Here is an 18,047-nt window from a genome sequence, read left to right on the forward strand (position 1 = left end):
TGCTATTTTCTTTTTGACCAAAGTAGCATTTTGAATTTGTCAAATCTCTATTTTTATTTCACAGTTTTGGAAGACACTGTTAAGAATACCAAGAACCATTCTAGTCTTGAGGTAACTTTAAAAGTCTTGTAAGAGCTCAAATAGAAATTTCTTCTATGACTTGTGACTTCCCTGAAATTTTTATAGTTCAGTAGTGATCGTACAGAAAAGTACGTAGTTCATAGAATGACTAGTATTGGAAATGTAATAATGAGGAGAAAGAGAAACCTAGGCCAACATAAAACACCATAACATGCTTTCAGAGCAACTCATTTTAGTAGAAAGTAGGTCAGTGAACATTTGTAACCTCTCTGTAGGAAAGGCATCAAAAAGCACTCAACTAGCCTGAAAGGTAAAATCTTTCCTAACCAGTTGTCAGTGTTTAGTAGACACAGCATCTGGACAAGGGTGTTTCCCTGTAGTATTTCATAGCCTGGAATAGCTCATTTTTCCCTTGACAAATTCAACTTTTGTGTCAATGGACCACCAAAAAAAGCAGAAACAGAATGTTCATCTCCACCCAGTCAACACAGGCTCTGCTGGCTGCTTGGACTCAGAAGTACTTTGGACAGAATCTTTCAGAAACAGATCTATGGCCTCTAGCAGCTAGGGAGACGATGCTCCTTTAGACAGGCTCTGATTTTTCTTGAGAGCAATTCCCTCTCAGTTTTCCACAATATACTGCACATGAATTCTTGAGGCTCATTTAGAACGGGGTGGAAGGTTATTTTTACTGTAGCTAATGGATCTGTAACTTGCTGATGGTATTCAATGAACTATGGTATGGATATGATTAATGATAAGAATCTAATTACAGAATAAATCTGATTAATGTTACCCTTTTGGGGAGTCATCATGATTCATTTAATCTAAGCCAGAAAATGACTCACTAAGCAGTTTGGAAATGCTGAGTACGTGTAACACTAGAAATGTCACAAGACATCATCATAAGGATATGATCTTATACAAAGAGTAATCTTTTCAACTGGGCAATTCTGAGCAAATCCATCAGTAAAGAAGAAATCACTGAATCTGGAAAAACCAAATATCTGTTCGCAGGTAACGAATGCTAAGGGACTACCCAGGTCAGGTAGTCCACAGTATCTCAGCCCTTTACCCTACCTGGTCAACTAAACTCAGGGAGTTACTGTTCACCCTAAATGTAGGTTGCCTGGAGATCCTCACTGGTGGCAGCAAAAAGATTCTGGTGGCAGCAAAAAGAACAAAACAATGGCCACTCTGGGACTTCCCTGGTGGTCCAGTGGTTGAGACCCTGAGCTCCTAACATAGGGGGCCCAGATTCTATCCCAGGTTGGGGAACTAGATTCCGCATGCTGCAGCTAAGACCCAGTGCAGCCAAATAAATACATTTAAATAATAAATATTTTATAAAGGGCCATTCTGATGAATTATCGTTCACAAGATATGTTTCTACAGGCACGATCTGACTTTCACAAGTACTATTTTATATTTTTGCAAAAATTACAGTGATTATCAGAAAGATTAAGTAGTTTGTACAAAGTCATGTCATTAGTAAGTGGCCATTCTGGCATTGAAACCTGTCCTAAAATATTAAAATATCCCCCATCCCAGGTCAGGTAGTCCACAGTATCTCAGCCCTTTACCCTACCTGGTCAACTAAACTCAGGGAGTTACTGTTCACCCTAAATATAGGTTGCCTTCTAATCATATACATACCATTGGTTTTGACAGTGCTGTGTGTGGCTATTTTATATAGTATATTTGACAGCATCATCTTTTTTTAGTCTAAATTATATTGCCTATCACATTCTCGTGTTTATGGAATTTAATGAGAACAAACGCACATACAGGTGCACAATCCAAGCCACCTGTTTCTCCCTATCTTATTAAAATAACTTTTTCTCAATTATAAAAATGATAGAAAAGGTATAATGTATGGTGATGAATTTAATCACACTTATCCTGGGTGTTCTTTGGAAGGAATGATGCTAAAGCTGAAACTCCAGTACTTTGGCCACCTCATGTGAAGAGTTGACTCATTGGAAAAGGCTCTGATGCTGGGAGGGATTGGGGGCAGGAAGAGAAGGGGACGACAGAGGAAGAGATGGCTGGATGGCATCACTGACTCGATGGACGTGGGTGTGAGTGAACTCCGGGAGTTGGTGATGGACAGGGAGGCCTGGCGTGCTGCGATTCATGGGGTCGCAAAGAGTCGGACACGACTGAGCAACTGAACTGAACTGAACTGATCATGGTGATCATTTTGAAATATATATAAATATTAAACCATTACATTGTATACCTGAAACCAATATAATGTTACATGTTATACTTCAATTTTTTTTAAGTTTTTGATAGTTTTTAACTCATAAAACAGGAAGATATAAAGAAGGAAATTAGTCAGACACAACTGAGCGACTGAAATGAACTGAACTGAACTGATCAATCTATGACGCCATAGTAACAACTTTTAAAGTACTGCTTAATAGCCTTACAGATTTTATTCCTACACTTTATTTTAAATTAAAAAATTGGATCTTTTATATAAGCTGCTTTACCTTCCCCTAATATGAATACTTTGTAAATCATGAACATCTTTTTATATTACTGGAATTTTGTGCTAGGAAATGCTGGGAAGATTCTATTTTACTTCTTAGTCCATTTTTACAGCGACAGACATCAATGCATACTTGGCATTTTCCAGCAAACACTTGTCAGAAACTACAATATGTAGAGATATAGGAAAACAAGGTCATAGAAAAAGGATCCAGTGATAGAGGCTTTGTGTAATTTATCAACATATGAGTACTGACATGTCATTTTTACTTTTATGAGACATAAATTTTCTGGAGGCTGAATATTATAGAACATTTTGCCAGATTTAACCTTACATGCCATGGGAGACCAACCCAAACAGAAGCAAATTTTGGTTGGACAGATGAGGCTTGGCAAATGTACAAATTAACTGTGATTTAGAAATGAAAAGTTAATTTGTAAAAAATATTAAAATGACTGAGTGGTTGAAGGTGCCCATCTTTTCTCTGTGGTATGATACCACCCAATTAAATATCAAGTTGTGTCAAATGTAGTCAGAACCCAACTCAAACCACAGCTCCACTGGCCCCTTTGCCAACAGCCAGGAATAAGCCCAAAGGGGCACTATGGTTAGCAATTTCCCAATCCATCTGGAACTGATGAGGATGAAAAAGGAGAAGAAAGTGTATCTCACAGTTATATTTCATGCAACTAGATCACAGATATTTATTAATGTCAATAATTCATTCACTCAACATTTATGGAGAACCTATTGATACTTTGACTCAGTGGTAAAGTTTCTCTTGCTAGTTAGTTCATTGTGTGTGTGTGTGTGTGTGTGTGTGTGTGTGTGTGTGTGCACATGTGTATGACTGTGTGTAGGTACATATACCTGTGTGGAATAAATGCAAATGAATAAATTAGAAACCATGATTAACATGTAATAGATTTCAGACTTACTTTCTGTAGGCCATTTACGTGATGCTTGTGTTCTTAAAGCTCTTGCATTTTTTTAATTTTTAACCTCTGGATGGAATATATAGGATGATATGCATATTCTTCAAATACTGGATGGAATTTTATTCAAGTTTACATCAACTCCACTCTCACATTTTTTCATGTTTTCTTCAAATGGTGATTTTTAGACAGTCTCGGCCTCTACTTATTGCTCGATCATTTATTTAGAACCAACTGTAATTTACATAAAAATAAACTTACCTTCCAGATGGAAAGACACCAAAGTCAAGAGGGTCACGGACAGGGGACTGGCCTCTATGATGTAGGTGCAGTTCATGTTGTTGTCATATTGCTTTGGGTAGTTTGGAGAAATGATATAACCTGAAGGGCTAGTAAAATTTCTCCCACATCCTACATGGGAAGAAAAAGGTATTCTCAGAACATTTGTTCTCCCAGACAGTAACTCTTCATCAGTGAGGAAAGCCTCACCTTTCCTAAGCTCTCTACAGCCAGGGTCCCCAGCCTCATGATCTGAGGTGGAGCTGATGTAATAATAACAAAGTACACAATTAATTTAATGTGCTTTAATCATCCCAAAACCATCCCCCACGCCAATCCATGGAAAAAATGTCTTCCATGAAACTGGTCCCTGATGCCAGAAAGGTTGGGGACTGCTGCTCTAAAGATATATTCTCCGAGACACTCCAAATGGAAGCAATAGCAACTAAAAGAATGGAGCTCTGATTTAAAGATAAGCATGCATGCAAAATTAGAACACTATATTTTTTAGAAAATGATGCAGAAGTTTGGGCTAAGTAGAAATTTTTCCACATGTCCACTGCAAATCTCTCAATTTTAAGATAGTAAATGATAACTTAGCAAAGATTGAAGAGGATTCAATACACTGAAGTTTTTAAGTACCCTATTATAGAAAAACATGTTCTTCTCATTTACCATTGTAATATGGCTGTAAAAATAATACCTGCTTTATAAAATGGTTAAATTTACTAATCCCAACTCTTTCACAATTTCTCATGTGATTCTCTGGTGTTAGAAATAAAGAGAACTACCTTTTTTTTTAAGCCAATAAAATGACATTTATTTTTCTATAACCACTAACTTGTTAATCCACACACTCCCTATCTAACATAGATAGAAAACATCAGTATTCTTTTAAACTGTTAGTAACACACACACACACATACACAAATACAATGAACCAAGTGAAGGCCTAAAATCAGGTCTGGGGCGCCTTTCATTAATTCCTTTACACCACCTTCTTATTCATGTCTGGATACCTGTTCACTGTGTCATTTCCTCCAATTCCTTTCATCAAACCTTCTCCTAAACAGTGGTTTGTAAATAGTGGCTACCTGATTTAACTCAGTCAACAATCATAGGCACCACGGTGTCTCAGTCCTGAGACCTCCACATCTCACTATCCACCTGGTAGGAGTAGCCATGAGAGAAGGAAGAGAAAATCCTTAAGAAGGTGACTTCCAGGTTGACTGGGCGTGAGAATCATCTGGGTGAGAAACTAAACATGTAAGTCCCTGGCCAGGGAAATTCTGAATTCAGACAAACTTGGGGTGAATCCCGTGTTTTTACAGCCCCAGGTGAGTCCCATGCAGACAGGTAAGTGCTGCGAGCCAGGTATGCTGATTGGCTACTAATGACGGCCTCCTGGACTTCGGCTCAATTCCTGCCCCACTGAGGATTTCAGGGTCCATTTCGGACATTCGCAAGTGGCACTCAGGCTTTCTACATCATTTCTCTAGTGAGCTACAGTTGAATTCGGTTCCATTCTCACTGAATTGGAAGGAAGGGTGCACTCTCAGGATCAGGTGATTTCATTCACCCAAGCCCTTCCCCAGGGTTCTAAGCAACTGTGGAGCAGACCCTCACCTCCCCAGGTCTGCCCGTGGCAGCCACACCCTTTCAAGGACCCCCTCGTTCTGTACTACTTACGGCTCACGAAGGAAGCAGAGAAGCCCTGAGCTGGGGCCTCCTGAGACTGGAACACGGCCGTGAAGACATTTCTGGGCGTGGTGATGGGCCCCGGGGCCACATTCCCGCAGCTTGTGGCTAACAGGGTCTGGCTGGACTGCTGAGTGTCTCCCCACACCTAACAGAGCCAGAAACAGGACTTAATGCCCCAGGCTTTCCCTGGTCAATGGTTAAATGTGCCCAGGCTGGAACACGATGGGCACTCAGATGTATGGAGAGCGAAACATAATGGTAAATAAAATGGACGCATATCTGCAGTATTTTCTTTTACAAACCATTTAAGCTGTTTTGTTTTTTTTTTAATAGCACAGCCCATTCTTGACTCTTCCAAGGAGACTGTGCTCATTTTTGTGTAGCTAGGCCATTTCCTCTTGCCTTCTCCTAGTTGACCTGATCTAGCTGAACTTGCCCAACTGCCAACTAAGGATTACCTAGCCCAAGAAGGCAAGAAGGACATTGGGCTTGGATTGGTCTTACTTGATTACTCAACATTTCCTTTACATTGAATTACTCATTCTAAACTTATCACTTGCAGGAATGTTCCTTGAACAAAGCCATAAGACATCAAGCCATTATAGAAATTTCTATTAGCAAATTGGCCCAGAGGAAGAAGTGTGAGGGAGACCAAATGCAGAGCACAGGTTTACTATCAACTCTTCAAGGTCATATCATTTCAAGTGAGTTTCAAACACTGCATATCCTGCTGTTAGCTTACTGAAGCCAGATTATATTTGCCATGTATGAGATATGGGAGGTGCATGGGGCTGGAACTACTGAGAACAAGAGTGAGGATATTCTGCCAAATATCTAAGATCAAAATAAGCATCAGGAAAGAAATGTACACCCACATTTTCCTAACATCCCCTTTATGTCCTCCCACTCCCTGCCCTTAACTATCCAGGGAAACACTATACAGAAGTTTTCTATCCACCTTCTGTACTGTGTGTATTTTTAACTCTATAAAATTATAAACATGATTTACTGAGAGATCTGCATATACTCTTTTTAAGGCAAAATGATCAGAGCTAAAACTTTTATGAAAGCATCTCAACTGTTTCAATAAGGAACTTCAAGAATCCTCAAAGGCTTATGCTTTCCTGAAGTCATTAATTATGGATTTGACATTTCTACCTTTTGGCCCAGAACATAGGTGTTATCATGATAATAATGGTAGGGAATTATTAAATATTCATTGCTGCTATGTCAGTCAAGATCTCATTTCATTGGCTCTATGACCTAGAACTCTTAAATATTAGATCTACAAAATGTTACAAAACTGGCAAAAACTTTCTGACTTTTCTTAAGGTTTGTACAGTTCAGCCTGGCTGCATGTGATATTTTATCACTCAAATGATTTTTTTTTATTATGTTTATTGAGTACCTGCAGATTCACATGCAGTTGTAAGACATAGAGGACTCCCTGGTACACATTTCCCAGTTTCCTCTAATACTGACATCTTGTAAAACTATAATTAATATCATAACCAGGAGGTGGACTTGATGCAGTCCACCTACCTTTCTCAGTTTCCCAGTGTCACTTGTGTTCACACATGTGTGTGTATACATTTGATTATACACCAGTTTAGAGAGCAAGTCCCCTACACACGAACCTTCAAGTTGTGAACTTGTAAAGAAGCGAATGTGTGTTCACATGTCCAATCACATAAGTCAGTTCACATGTCCGGTATACACTGTCATTTGCCTGTATCCTCTACAAGTGGTTGTGCTTTCGTGTATTTTACTGTACAGTACTATATAGAGTACAGTAGTACAGCATCTTTATTTCAAGTCCAGGATGTCCAGAAGCAAGCATAAAAGCAGCGGTGATACAGTTGGTACTATTGTACTTTCCAAGGTACTGTACTGTCAGATTCAGTTCAGTTCAGTTCAGTCTCTCAGTCATGTCCGACTCTTTGGCACCCCATGGACTCCAGCACGCCAAGCCTTCATGTCCATCACCAGCTCCCGGAATTTACCCAAACTCACGTCCATCGAGTCAGTGATGCCATCCAACCATCTTATCCTCTATCGTCCCCTTCTCCTCCCGCCTTCAATCCTTCCCAGCATCAGGGTCTTTTCAAATGAGTCAGCTCTTAGCACTAGGTGGCCAAGTATTGGGGCTTCCACTTCAACATCAATCCTTCCAATGAACACTCAAGACTGATCTCCTTTAGGATGGACTGGTTTGATATTCTTGCAGTCCAAGGGACTCTCAAGAATCTTCTCCAACACCACAGTTCAAAAGCATCAATTCTTCAGTGCTCAGCTTTCTTTATAGTCCAACTCTCACATCCATACATGACAACTGGAAAACCATAGCCTTGACTAGATGGACCTTTGCTGGCAAAGTAATGTCTCTGCTTTAAAGATGTTTATTTTTTGTGTTTGTTTTTTTTGTATTATTTGTGTGAAAAGTATTATAAACCTAATACATGACAGTACTATATAGCCGATTGAATTAGCTGGGTACCTAGGCAAACTGTTGGACTACTGAAGAAATTCTTCAGTGCTCAACTTCCTTTATGGTCCAATGAGCATCGAAGAATTGATGCTTTTGAACTGTGGTGCTGGAGAAGACTCTTGAGAGTCCCTTGGACTGCAAGGATATCAAACCAGTCCACCCTAAAAGAAATCAGTCTTGAATATTCATTGGAAGGACTGATGTTGAAGCTGAAGCTTCAAACTTTGGCCACCTGATGCAAAGAACTGATTTTTTGGAAAAGACCCTGATGCTGGGAAATAATGAAGGCGGGAGGAAAAGGGACAACAGAGGATGAGATGACTGGATGGCATCACCGACTCGATGGACATGAGTTTGAGCAAGCTCCAGGAGTTGGTGATGGACAGAGAAGCCTGGCGTGCTGTAGTCCATGGGGTTGTGAGAAGTCAGACATGACTGAGTGACTGAACTGAACTGTACTGAATGAACAAATTGGACCTATAAACACACTCTTCAGATGGAACTCATCCATACATAGGGGACTTACTGCACCATCACCTTCAAGATACCGAGCAGCTCAACTCCGAGGCTCCCCAGAGCTGCCACTTCTACTCATTGAGTAATTTCAAGTATTGAGTACTATTTATGTTATTGTATCATATCACCGCTAATGCTAAGAACATTCCTACTGAAGTAGGAATTATTCTCTTTATTTTACAGTTGAGTGATTTAAAGCCAAAATGTTTAATTGGCTCAGAGAGGAACATGGACGCGGTAAATGCAAAGGAGGTGGAGTCCAGGCCAGCGTTCTTTCCACTAAAAGGTGTACAGGCCCTCAGAGAAAGAACATAGAAGATGCAACAAAGCATTTTTTTAAACTCCCAGTGGTTGAGGTTTCTCACTTTTTCATTCAAGAAATCCAAGCAGTGCAATTGTCCTTCTCCTACTTTGAGAGCAATGAGTCATTTCTAGTCTAAACATTTACGTTCCTGAAACCAGCTTGGCTCCAATTAAATACACAAGCACACTGACCTTCACAAAGCTGTTCTGACACTGTCCATCCCCACTGGGGATGAGGAAGTTGTTGTCAAAGCTGATCTCCAAGTGTTTACTTTGGTGTGTAATGACTGTCCAGGAACATCTGCTGTTCTCGGGAAAATTCTGAGGCCAGTGAGGGGATCTGATTGTACCATTGTTCGAATGAAGTACTCCACCACAGCCTGAAAAATTGTCATGGAAATAGTCATCACCTTGTGAAGAATGTAACAATTTTGGTAAACCTAAGTCTTTTGGAGAAGACATGTTTCTAAATGAGATTTCAGTGCATCTCTCCTTACATATGAGTCTCTGACCCTCGGGGCAGGTCCACAGCAAGGACTCTCAGCAAATGTAAGGTCAGCGAAGTCACAGGAACCTTCAGTTGTTACTGTTTGGTTACCGCTGTACTGAACTCACCTGATCCCATTAATCCATGCCAAAAAGAGAACAGACTTCCACTCTGTCATCAAATAAGAGCAATAATTTTTACTCCCCTTGAGGCTCTGGTGTATTAATATTTGTGGCCCAACAATCTCAAGCTTTGTTTTTTACTGCCGCTAACACATGAAGTGCAAGTCTATACTCATTTGCAATTTTACTCTAACATACATACATAACATGTAATTTTAATCTAACTTAAACAGGAGCAAATGATTTTGAGGAGGGGAAAACTTTTCATTAAGCAATCTGGTTCATTCACACTGAAATGTCAATGGATGAAAATTACATTACAGGGATTAAAAGAAAAAAATCTAGAATTATTTTGTAATGTGAAAATATGTTCTTAAGAGACAACAAAAGAAAAATATATGAATTTAAAACAAAATGAAGTTAGAGTTTTATTTATATCTTTTGCTTTTTTCCACAAAGAGCTTCCTAATCACCCCCTGACTCTTCTAGAAATAACTGTCTTCTGTGATATTGCACGGCTATGATGGGATCCTAACAAAAGTATCCAATGCAAGTCTTACATTTTCTGGGGATTTCCATGAAGTTCATAGTTTGCAGGTACAACAATTAATCCTTTGAAATCAGATCTGTTATGTCTTGCCCTGTACAGAGCATTCATTCTAAATCACAAATGTTGTCTTGTCACTTTGCTGCTGAAAACTCTTCAGCTAGCTTCCCACTGCCGGAGGAGTAATTCAGAAGCCAAGGCTCTTCAGGATGTGGTGGTGGTGGTTTAGTCTCTAAGTTGCGTCCGACTCTTGTGACCCCATAGACTGTAGCCCGCCAGGCTCCTCTGTCCACGGGATTCTCCAAGCAAGAATAGTGGAGAGGGTTGCCATTTCCTTTTCCAGGAGATCTTCAGGAAGTGGATGACTGCTTTTCCTGCCCTCAACTCACTACTCTGCATCCTGCCTCCAAGCTCAAAATACTTTAAACTACTTGTGATCCCAGCACATATTTTCTACTACTTGTGATTCCCAAGCTGTGCCATGGCCTTTTGCCTACGGAGGCAACATGGTAGAAGTATTTAAATCAGAGTTTCTGGGCTCTGCTGTCTTTACTCAAATCTCAAGTCTTCTGATTATCAGCTACACGACTTGGGCAGATTATCAACCCATTTATCCTGCTTCCACCCATGCAGGTGGAGAAAATGTGGATCAATAGTGAGTCTTCCTTAGAAGGTTGTTACATGAGATGACATGTGTAGTGTAAAAATTTAGAATTGAGTCTGACAGAGTAGGTACAAAATATAGACTTGTTGGATTAGTTAGTAAATTTTAAAACTACATTGATGATAAAAGACAGTAAGTGCAGACAGTATTTCTTTTACCTAAAGTCTCTGAGCTCCATGTAGCATAAAATCCACCATGTTGTATCGAATGGTCTGTATTAAAAATCACCACCAGCTGGTTGGAACCTGACTGGATCGTCCCTGGATTTAAAATTCCACAGTAGTGTCCTATGATGGGTGATCCAGGAGAACCACCGTTCCTCACAGTGACCGAGTCCCAGGCACAGTTCTCATGGGCTTCAATGTCAAAATCACTGAATGTCAGCTGCAGGAGAAAAGAGAAGAAACGAGAAAACACTCTGAGTTGTAAATGAGCCTGTCTATGTAGAGTTAGACTGAAGTCCTTCTTCATCCTTTCATTTTAATTTATATAATTTTGTATTTATATATCTTTTATTTCATTCTCCTTGCCCTTCTCTACTTTTTCTCACTGAAGTTTCTCTTGGAAATTTTGAGAGTGAATATTTCTCCCAGAATGGGAGTCATTAGGATCATATTCAGTCCCCATAGCTGGGATGGCAACTTATATTAAGAACATGAAAGCGTCTCTATTCCAGATGGAGAATGGTCTTCTACAGAGAGCTTCTCCTGTGTTTGAAAAAGAATGGAATATAATTCATCCTTCATTAATTGTAAATGTCTAGATGTCAATGTATGTACTCCGATCAGAGAATTTTAGGGAGAAAATGATTTGATGGCAGGATTAAAGCCTATTCTAATCACTTGCTTATTAAAAAAAAAAAAAAAAAACTCGGCCTCCAACCAGGACACAGTACTTTTGTCGCACAGTTTCAGACGTATTGATATTTCACCCACTCGTCAATACTCACATTGATGGTGTGGCCTTGTGGGGCTTCCAACAGCCAAGAACAGTGGGTCAAGCTGTCGTACACAGCTGGATAGTTGGGGCTTGAGATCACTCCACTGTCACCTATCTGTATTCCACCACAGTCTGAAATTAGATTTGTAAACTTCTCAATAAGATAGGAAAAAACCCACAAAATTCTGTAAAGTCAAAGTAAATACTATTTATAGCCATCGTACTTTATGATTTTTCAAAAAGGGCAATAAATGGATAAATAGATGAAATTAGATGAAAGCAAAGTAAAACTGAAAGGAAAAAGGAAAAAGATGGAAGATTAGAAATAAACAGAATCTTATATAGTGTTAATTAAATGGAATCACATAATGAAGGTGGGCTCAAGTTTGATACAAAGGAGAAGGAAGATGTATGAACCAAAAATGGCAAAAACTTGGATGAGCATAGAATAAATGCAATAAATGCACCTGACAATAAATGCACTCAGGACAATGTAAAGAACATTGGCTTTCTTGAAAAAACTTGGCCCATGAAAACACATGTAGGCTTGAAGAATATGACCAGTACCATAACTAAACATTTTGTCCTTTGACAATAAACACATGTACTGTAGTCAGCTATCAAAGTGTAAAAGTTGAAAAAGTTAGAAAAAATTTTCTAATTTACAAAAATACATTTTGAAAGCATAGTATGGTATGATGTTCCACAGAAATAAAAATGCTTCCAGATGTCTGACACTTTTCTTTCAATCTGATGGAGAAGAACCAATTGGCAACCTGGTTGACTGTGGATAAGAAATCTCACTCCTTTCCGCGGTCAGCTGTTTGCCTATAAAAACTGGCTATATTGTCTGCACTGGAGAATGTTACGCATGCCCTTGAAAAGAATATGTATTCCACTGTTGTTGCTGGAATTGTTCTGTAGATGTCAGGTTAAGTTGGTTGTTCAGAGGCCTTATATATCCTTGCTAGTTTTCTGTTTAATTGTTATACCAATTAAAATATTATTTTGAGTTGTCTGAAAAAAAAAGAACTGGGTAGAAAGCGTAAATAAAAACGTCTGATTGACAGTACCAACAAAACCAACAAATAAACCTAGAAATAAATCTAACAAAATACATGTGAGATCTTTCTAGAAAATATCATTTAAAAATCTATGTATTGTTTTATCACTAGAGTTGGAAAGCTTATCATCAGTCTTACCTGTAAAGGAATACTGTGCATGGAATCCAACATGTTCTACACGCTCATTGGTGACAAAGTGTATCCATACCTCTGGATAAGGTATAACCAATGGCATTCTAGGTTTTGAAGATCCACAAAGTCTCCATATCAGAAGCCCATCAGCATTACCTGAGCAGAACAACGTACCGAGTGTCATTTATATAACTTTTGAAAAATATATTCAACAGATTCAATCAGAATAAATAATAATAATAAAAAAAAATTTCAAGCTATTCACTGATGCACATTTAAATTCTGATTTAGTAGCAGACATTTCACAAATCCTTCTGTCTCAAATACAAAGGAACCTCTTTATCCTAGGCACCATTTTGTTCCAATTCATGTTTTCATAATTATTTTTTAGCATATATTTAAACAGAGACACAATTGGTAAAAAACGTAAAAACCTAGGGTCTAGCTGTCAACACTGATCCATCTCATTCCGTTTATGGGAGATATTGTCCTCAGCTGGACACATGCAGAATGATGGTTTTGTCTGAACAGTGTTCTTCTGGACCTTACATATATCCATTACAGTCCTTGACTCCCTTCAGTGGGAGGTCACTGGACTCCAGGCAAAAGGAGAAAGTTGTAGATATGAATGGGAGAGCGTGTTCCGTGATTGGACTCACCTACTCGGAACTCAAGGACATCTGATTGACAGTCTTGGTGAGTTTCTAGATAAAAGTCCTCAAAATGAATGTAAATGGAGGAGTTGCCCTGTTTGGGGTTGCTGAGCATCCATTCACAGTTTAGGTTTCTTGAATAATTACTGACTCCATCATAGCCAGGAGAAGTAAAGTTTCCTTCGGGGAAACTTGTAAGGGACCCACCGCACACTGAGGAAACAGAAGGTAACAAAGACTAGTTGTCAGACTCATGCCATAGGAGAAGATACACATGTGACAGGAAAAAATAACTGTAATAACCACAGCAGTCTTTTTATTGCTTTTGATTTGTTTTTCCAGATGAAGTCAGGGTTGTGGGCAAAGGGCTGGCTCATCACACCAACTACAGAAGTTGTTCTGTGGGTTTAGAAAGAAAGATGCACAGAAATAAGCATTTCCTTTATTTCCCTGAAGGTGTAGATTAGGTGAGTGAGGTTTGGCTAAGTCAGTGTCTTCTAATATGAGCCCACTGTTCACTAATATTTCATTTAAAGTAAAATCCAAATATAATGGTGGCCGTGGTGGCTTCTGATTAGGAATCCTCCACTTGACCTGAGAATTTAATTGAATAAAACAGATAATATTTAACACTGGCATTGCAATGAATTTGCTCCTTTTAAAAGGGAATGAATATTCTTTGTATCAATGAAATAAAGGGTTTTTTTTTTTAAAAATTCAATTCCACTCTTTCTAAAGTTTAAAGTTCTTAGATAATAACACCAATCCAGAAAGTAGGAGGATATTTACAGTCGAAAGGTCATTATCTTGCTTAATTTTAAATATCATATGTGAACCCCACATTCATGTATGCTGGAAGTCTGTATCTGGATAGATGGATGACTAAGAAACAATACAATCTGTCTTCAGCTGCATTAGTTACCCTCTGGGAGTAAGCTACCTTCCAAGGGATCTCTGTCCTTTTCCAAGACAGAGATCTGACCAAGGGCTGTGGGCCTGGCAGTTGTCTATAATGGTGACACCGCATGGGACTCAGCTAGAAGCTCTTCTAACAGCATTTTTTTAAACTTTTCTAATTCGCAATAGCAGTTTTCTTTCCAAAATTAGAAGTTTTGGTCTTTTGTTTTTGGGCTTTTTGATTGGGTTTTCTAGCTGGTTATGTTTGTCTTTCATGGAAGATGCTAGGTGTAACCCTGTTCCTCTGAGGGGAACACAGGTGACTCCTCTGCTTGGCAGCAGCTGCTGGGCACTTGCCATGTAGACTGTGACACAGGTGTATTCATAGCTGCTGCTATTACCTGCATCTTCACTGGATGTGTAGGAGGCAGTGAAACCGCCGTATGGCCTGGACCCATCTGTGAAATAAATGACCTTCATCGTATTTCCTGAAGATTCGATCTCATTTCTGCCATTCATGCTCCTGCACAGTTTCTCCAGCTGGGGTGAGTTACTTCTAATGCCATTAAATACCTGTTGAGAAAAACAGTTTAACCTTTAGACAGAGACCATCTTACTGAGTATTTCCTAGGAGTTTATGTTCCCAGCCTAGATATGCTTCCTTCTAAGGAAACTCTGAGCTAAAATGAATTATTTCACAATGTGGGCACTTGACCTACGGTCACAAGCCACCGCATCACCCGCAGCGCATTTTGTGCCCTCAGGGTCATTGCACAAAAATGGAAGCATTGCAGTCATGCCCTCCTGCCACATAGTGACAAACAAAAAACTGCTGTGCTCTTTGCAACTGGAAACTGTGCTCAAAATGTAAAGCAGCTATGCTAACATGCTTATGTCTTAGTTCACAGAGTTCACTGGGGAGCAGTTTTTCTTAGCAATGTATTAGGACCTTTGACATCAGCAAAGAGGGTTTAAACATTAGTTTCTGATGAGCTGAAGTATAGAAGAACTCGAATATTTTTAAATGCCTTGAAAAGTGATTTTAAAAAATCAATCTCAATATAATAGTTCTTTCCTAATTACTTATGCATTCAAAGCTTCAACTTTCTTGCAAGTTTGAACTTTCAAAAATGGATTTGAGTATTGTGGACTCCAAAATATTAAACTCCAGTTATGCACATGGTAATGATAATTGGCAAAATATTCTTCCACTTCCGTCCAAAACCAAGTAAATATCTAGGATAGCTCAAGAAAGATCTAGAAGTAACTAAACAGTAAATGAAAGAGTGAGTGACAGTTCTGCTTTTAAAAAGGATTGGAATGGCTTGCAATTAGGAATAATGAGGCTGGATATGACATTAAGAGCTATGGAGGTGGATACTGTATTCCATACAAAAGCTGTATGCTTTTCTGTCTACTGTGATTGATCATCAAATGTAGCTCTTTGGGGGCTTCTGGTTTAAAGTGTCTTCCAGCTTGTAAGAATGGACTCAAAATTTCTTATCATGTATTGAGCACAAACAGCATGCCAGACTCTACTAATAACCCCTTGGATTACCTCATCAAACTAGCAAACTAACCTCTCAGACATACTATATTACCCCTGTTTTCCAGGTTAACACACCAGAATTCAGAAAGATAATGCCACTTGCCTCAGTTTAAAGAGCCAGTAATAATAAAATTGGGATACAAATTATGCCTCCGATTCCAAACCATGAAACAATGCATAGGAAACAGGAGAGAAGTATTTCAATAATTCTAAAAACAGGAATGGGCAACACATTGCCAGAATCAAAAGGTATTATTTGCAACTACAAGGATAGTATGTGCAAAACTATGATCAATGGCCTTTGTCTCTTCCCCAGCATCTGCCCTGAGTGTAAAATCACCATGACTAAGAATTGTGAGGCATCATTTATCATGCAAACTCCCGCTTTTAGGAGGAACAAGACGGCTGTTTCCACATTCCTCCTCTACTCCTCTTTGAACTGAGAAACTGAAACTCTTGGAAAACAGTGGGGTAAGAAGTAGGTATGTGACATTCAGGACATAAAATGCGCTAAAAGCAGGAATACAATGGGGCATTCGGCTCACTGTTCTGCACATAGGATGGTGTGGCTTTCCCACTTCTCCATCCAGGCACAGCGTGAGACAGGCAGCCAGTCTGGAGGAATGGTATGCTTAGGTCACTGCATGAGGTATCGGTCTGGAAGTGGCTTGCTCAAAGCCACCCTTGAGAAACCTGTAGATCTCAGGAAGAGTTCCTACTCCTTCCTTCCTTTGGCGCTTCCTTTCTTTCAGTCAAGTTCTCAAGCAAATAAAGGATAAACAGAAGATAAGCCACATCCTGTTGTTTGGAGCAGAATGAAGAGGAAACAATACAAGCATGGAACTCATAAAAATGTATTTCAAAGAAAGGAATGTGGACATTGTATTAAAGATTCAGAAATCTATTCTGAAAGTGATTATTTGATGCTTTAACCTCAGGGGTGAGAGGTGGGAAAGACCTGTAATATGACATTTGTGGTTTCCCCTGATTTAATGGTCAGAAACCCCCTTCCCACCCCTCCAGCACCCCCTACATCCCAGGGCCATGAAGCCCAGAAGTTGATGGCTCCAATCACACAGAGAGATCTTCCCATCACCTTTTAGCACTTAATACTTAAATAGGAATGAAGAGTCAAGGGTCAGTAGACATTTAGGCAAGCAATCAACGTAAAAGTCAGAGACCAATATAATAGGAAAGAGGGACTTGAAGAAGACTGACTCCCAAAAAAAGCAATAAAGAGTTTCAAAATTATGATTAATATATTTGACATACATAATACAGTCAAAAGAACAAGGATAGAATAAAGATAATTGCAGATATACATGTACTCAAAAACGTTGTCACCCATGCCTGTGTCCTTAGAGAACCACAAGAGGCTATGCCTTACCTCAAAGAGGAAATTAACCAAGAACAGGAAACACATTATCATAAAGCCAGGTATCCTGTCCATGAGATGGATGAAGAAACTTGCAAATATGAAGATGAAGGGAAATCTGAGCATGGCAGTAGGAATCAGACTTGCAGCTGATAGGCAAAGGCTCAAGGATGATATTTCTAAGGAAAATGAATGGAACAGATAAAAGTGTTTTATCATATAAGGTGGGAATATACACCTGGAGTATGGAATGTGTGGAAGAATTAGTGACTAAAAAGCCTTTGACTGTGTGGATCACAACAAACTGTGGAAAATTCTTCAAGATATGGGAATACTAGACCACCTGACCTGCCTCCTGAGAAATCTGTATGCAGGTCAAGAAGCAACAGTTAGAACTGGACATGGAACAACAGACTGGTTCCAAATCTGGAAAGGAGTACGTCAAGGTTGTATATTGCCACCCTGCTTATTTAACTTATATCCAGAGTACATCATGCGAAATGCCGGGCTGGATGAAGCACAAGCTGGAATCAAGATTGGCGGAAGAAATATCAATAACTTCAGATATGCAGATGACACCACCCTTAGGGCAGAAAGTGAAGAGGAACTAAAGAACCTTTTGATGAAAGTGAAAGAGGAGAGTGAAATAGTTGGCTTAACACTGAACATTCAGAAAACTAAGATAATGGCATCCGGTCCCATCACTTCATGGCAAATAGATGAGGAAACAGTGGAAACAGTGGCAGACTTTATTTTCTTTGGCTCCAAAATCACTGCAAATGGTGACTGCAGCCATGAAATTAAAAGACGCTTACTCC

At 39.3% G+C, this 18,047-nt stretch overlaps 1 protein-coding gene across 1 annotated transcript in view; it reads right to left on the reverse strand.

Moving 5' to 3' along the window:
- Positions 1 to 18,047, reverse strand: part of CUBN (cubilin) — a 272,488-nt gene that overhangs the window by 54,565 nt on the left and 199,876 nt on the right. Inside the window, exons 49-56 of the mRNA XM_068987509.1 lie at positions 14,707 to 14,878; positions 13,415 to 13,621; positions 12,762 to 12,911; positions 11,570 to 11,691; positions 10,779 to 11,004; positions 8,993 to 9,180; positions 5,482 to 5,638; positions 3,775 to 3,924 (exon numbers count right to left, since the gene is read on the reverse strand). Coding sequence (XP_068843610.1) covers positions 3,775 to 3,924; positions 5,482 to 5,638; positions 8,993 to 9,180; positions 10,779 to 11,004; positions 11,570 to 11,691; positions 12,762 to 12,911; positions 13,415 to 13,621; positions 14,707 to 14,878 — 1,372 coding nt within the window. The remainder of the gene's footprint in view (positions 1 to 3,774; positions 3,925 to 5,481; positions 5,639 to 8,992; positions 9,181 to 10,778; positions 11,005 to 11,569; positions 11,692 to 12,761; positions 12,912 to 13,414; positions 13,622 to 14,706; positions 14,879 to 18,047) is intronic.

Source organism: Capricornis sumatraensis, chromosome 15 (genome assembly GCF_032405125.1).
Source record: "Capricornis sumatraensis isolate serow.1 chromosome 15, serow.2, whole genome shotgun sequence".
NCBI lineage: Eukaryota > Metazoa > Chordata > Mammalia > Artiodactyla > Bovidae > Capricornis > Capricornis sumatraensis.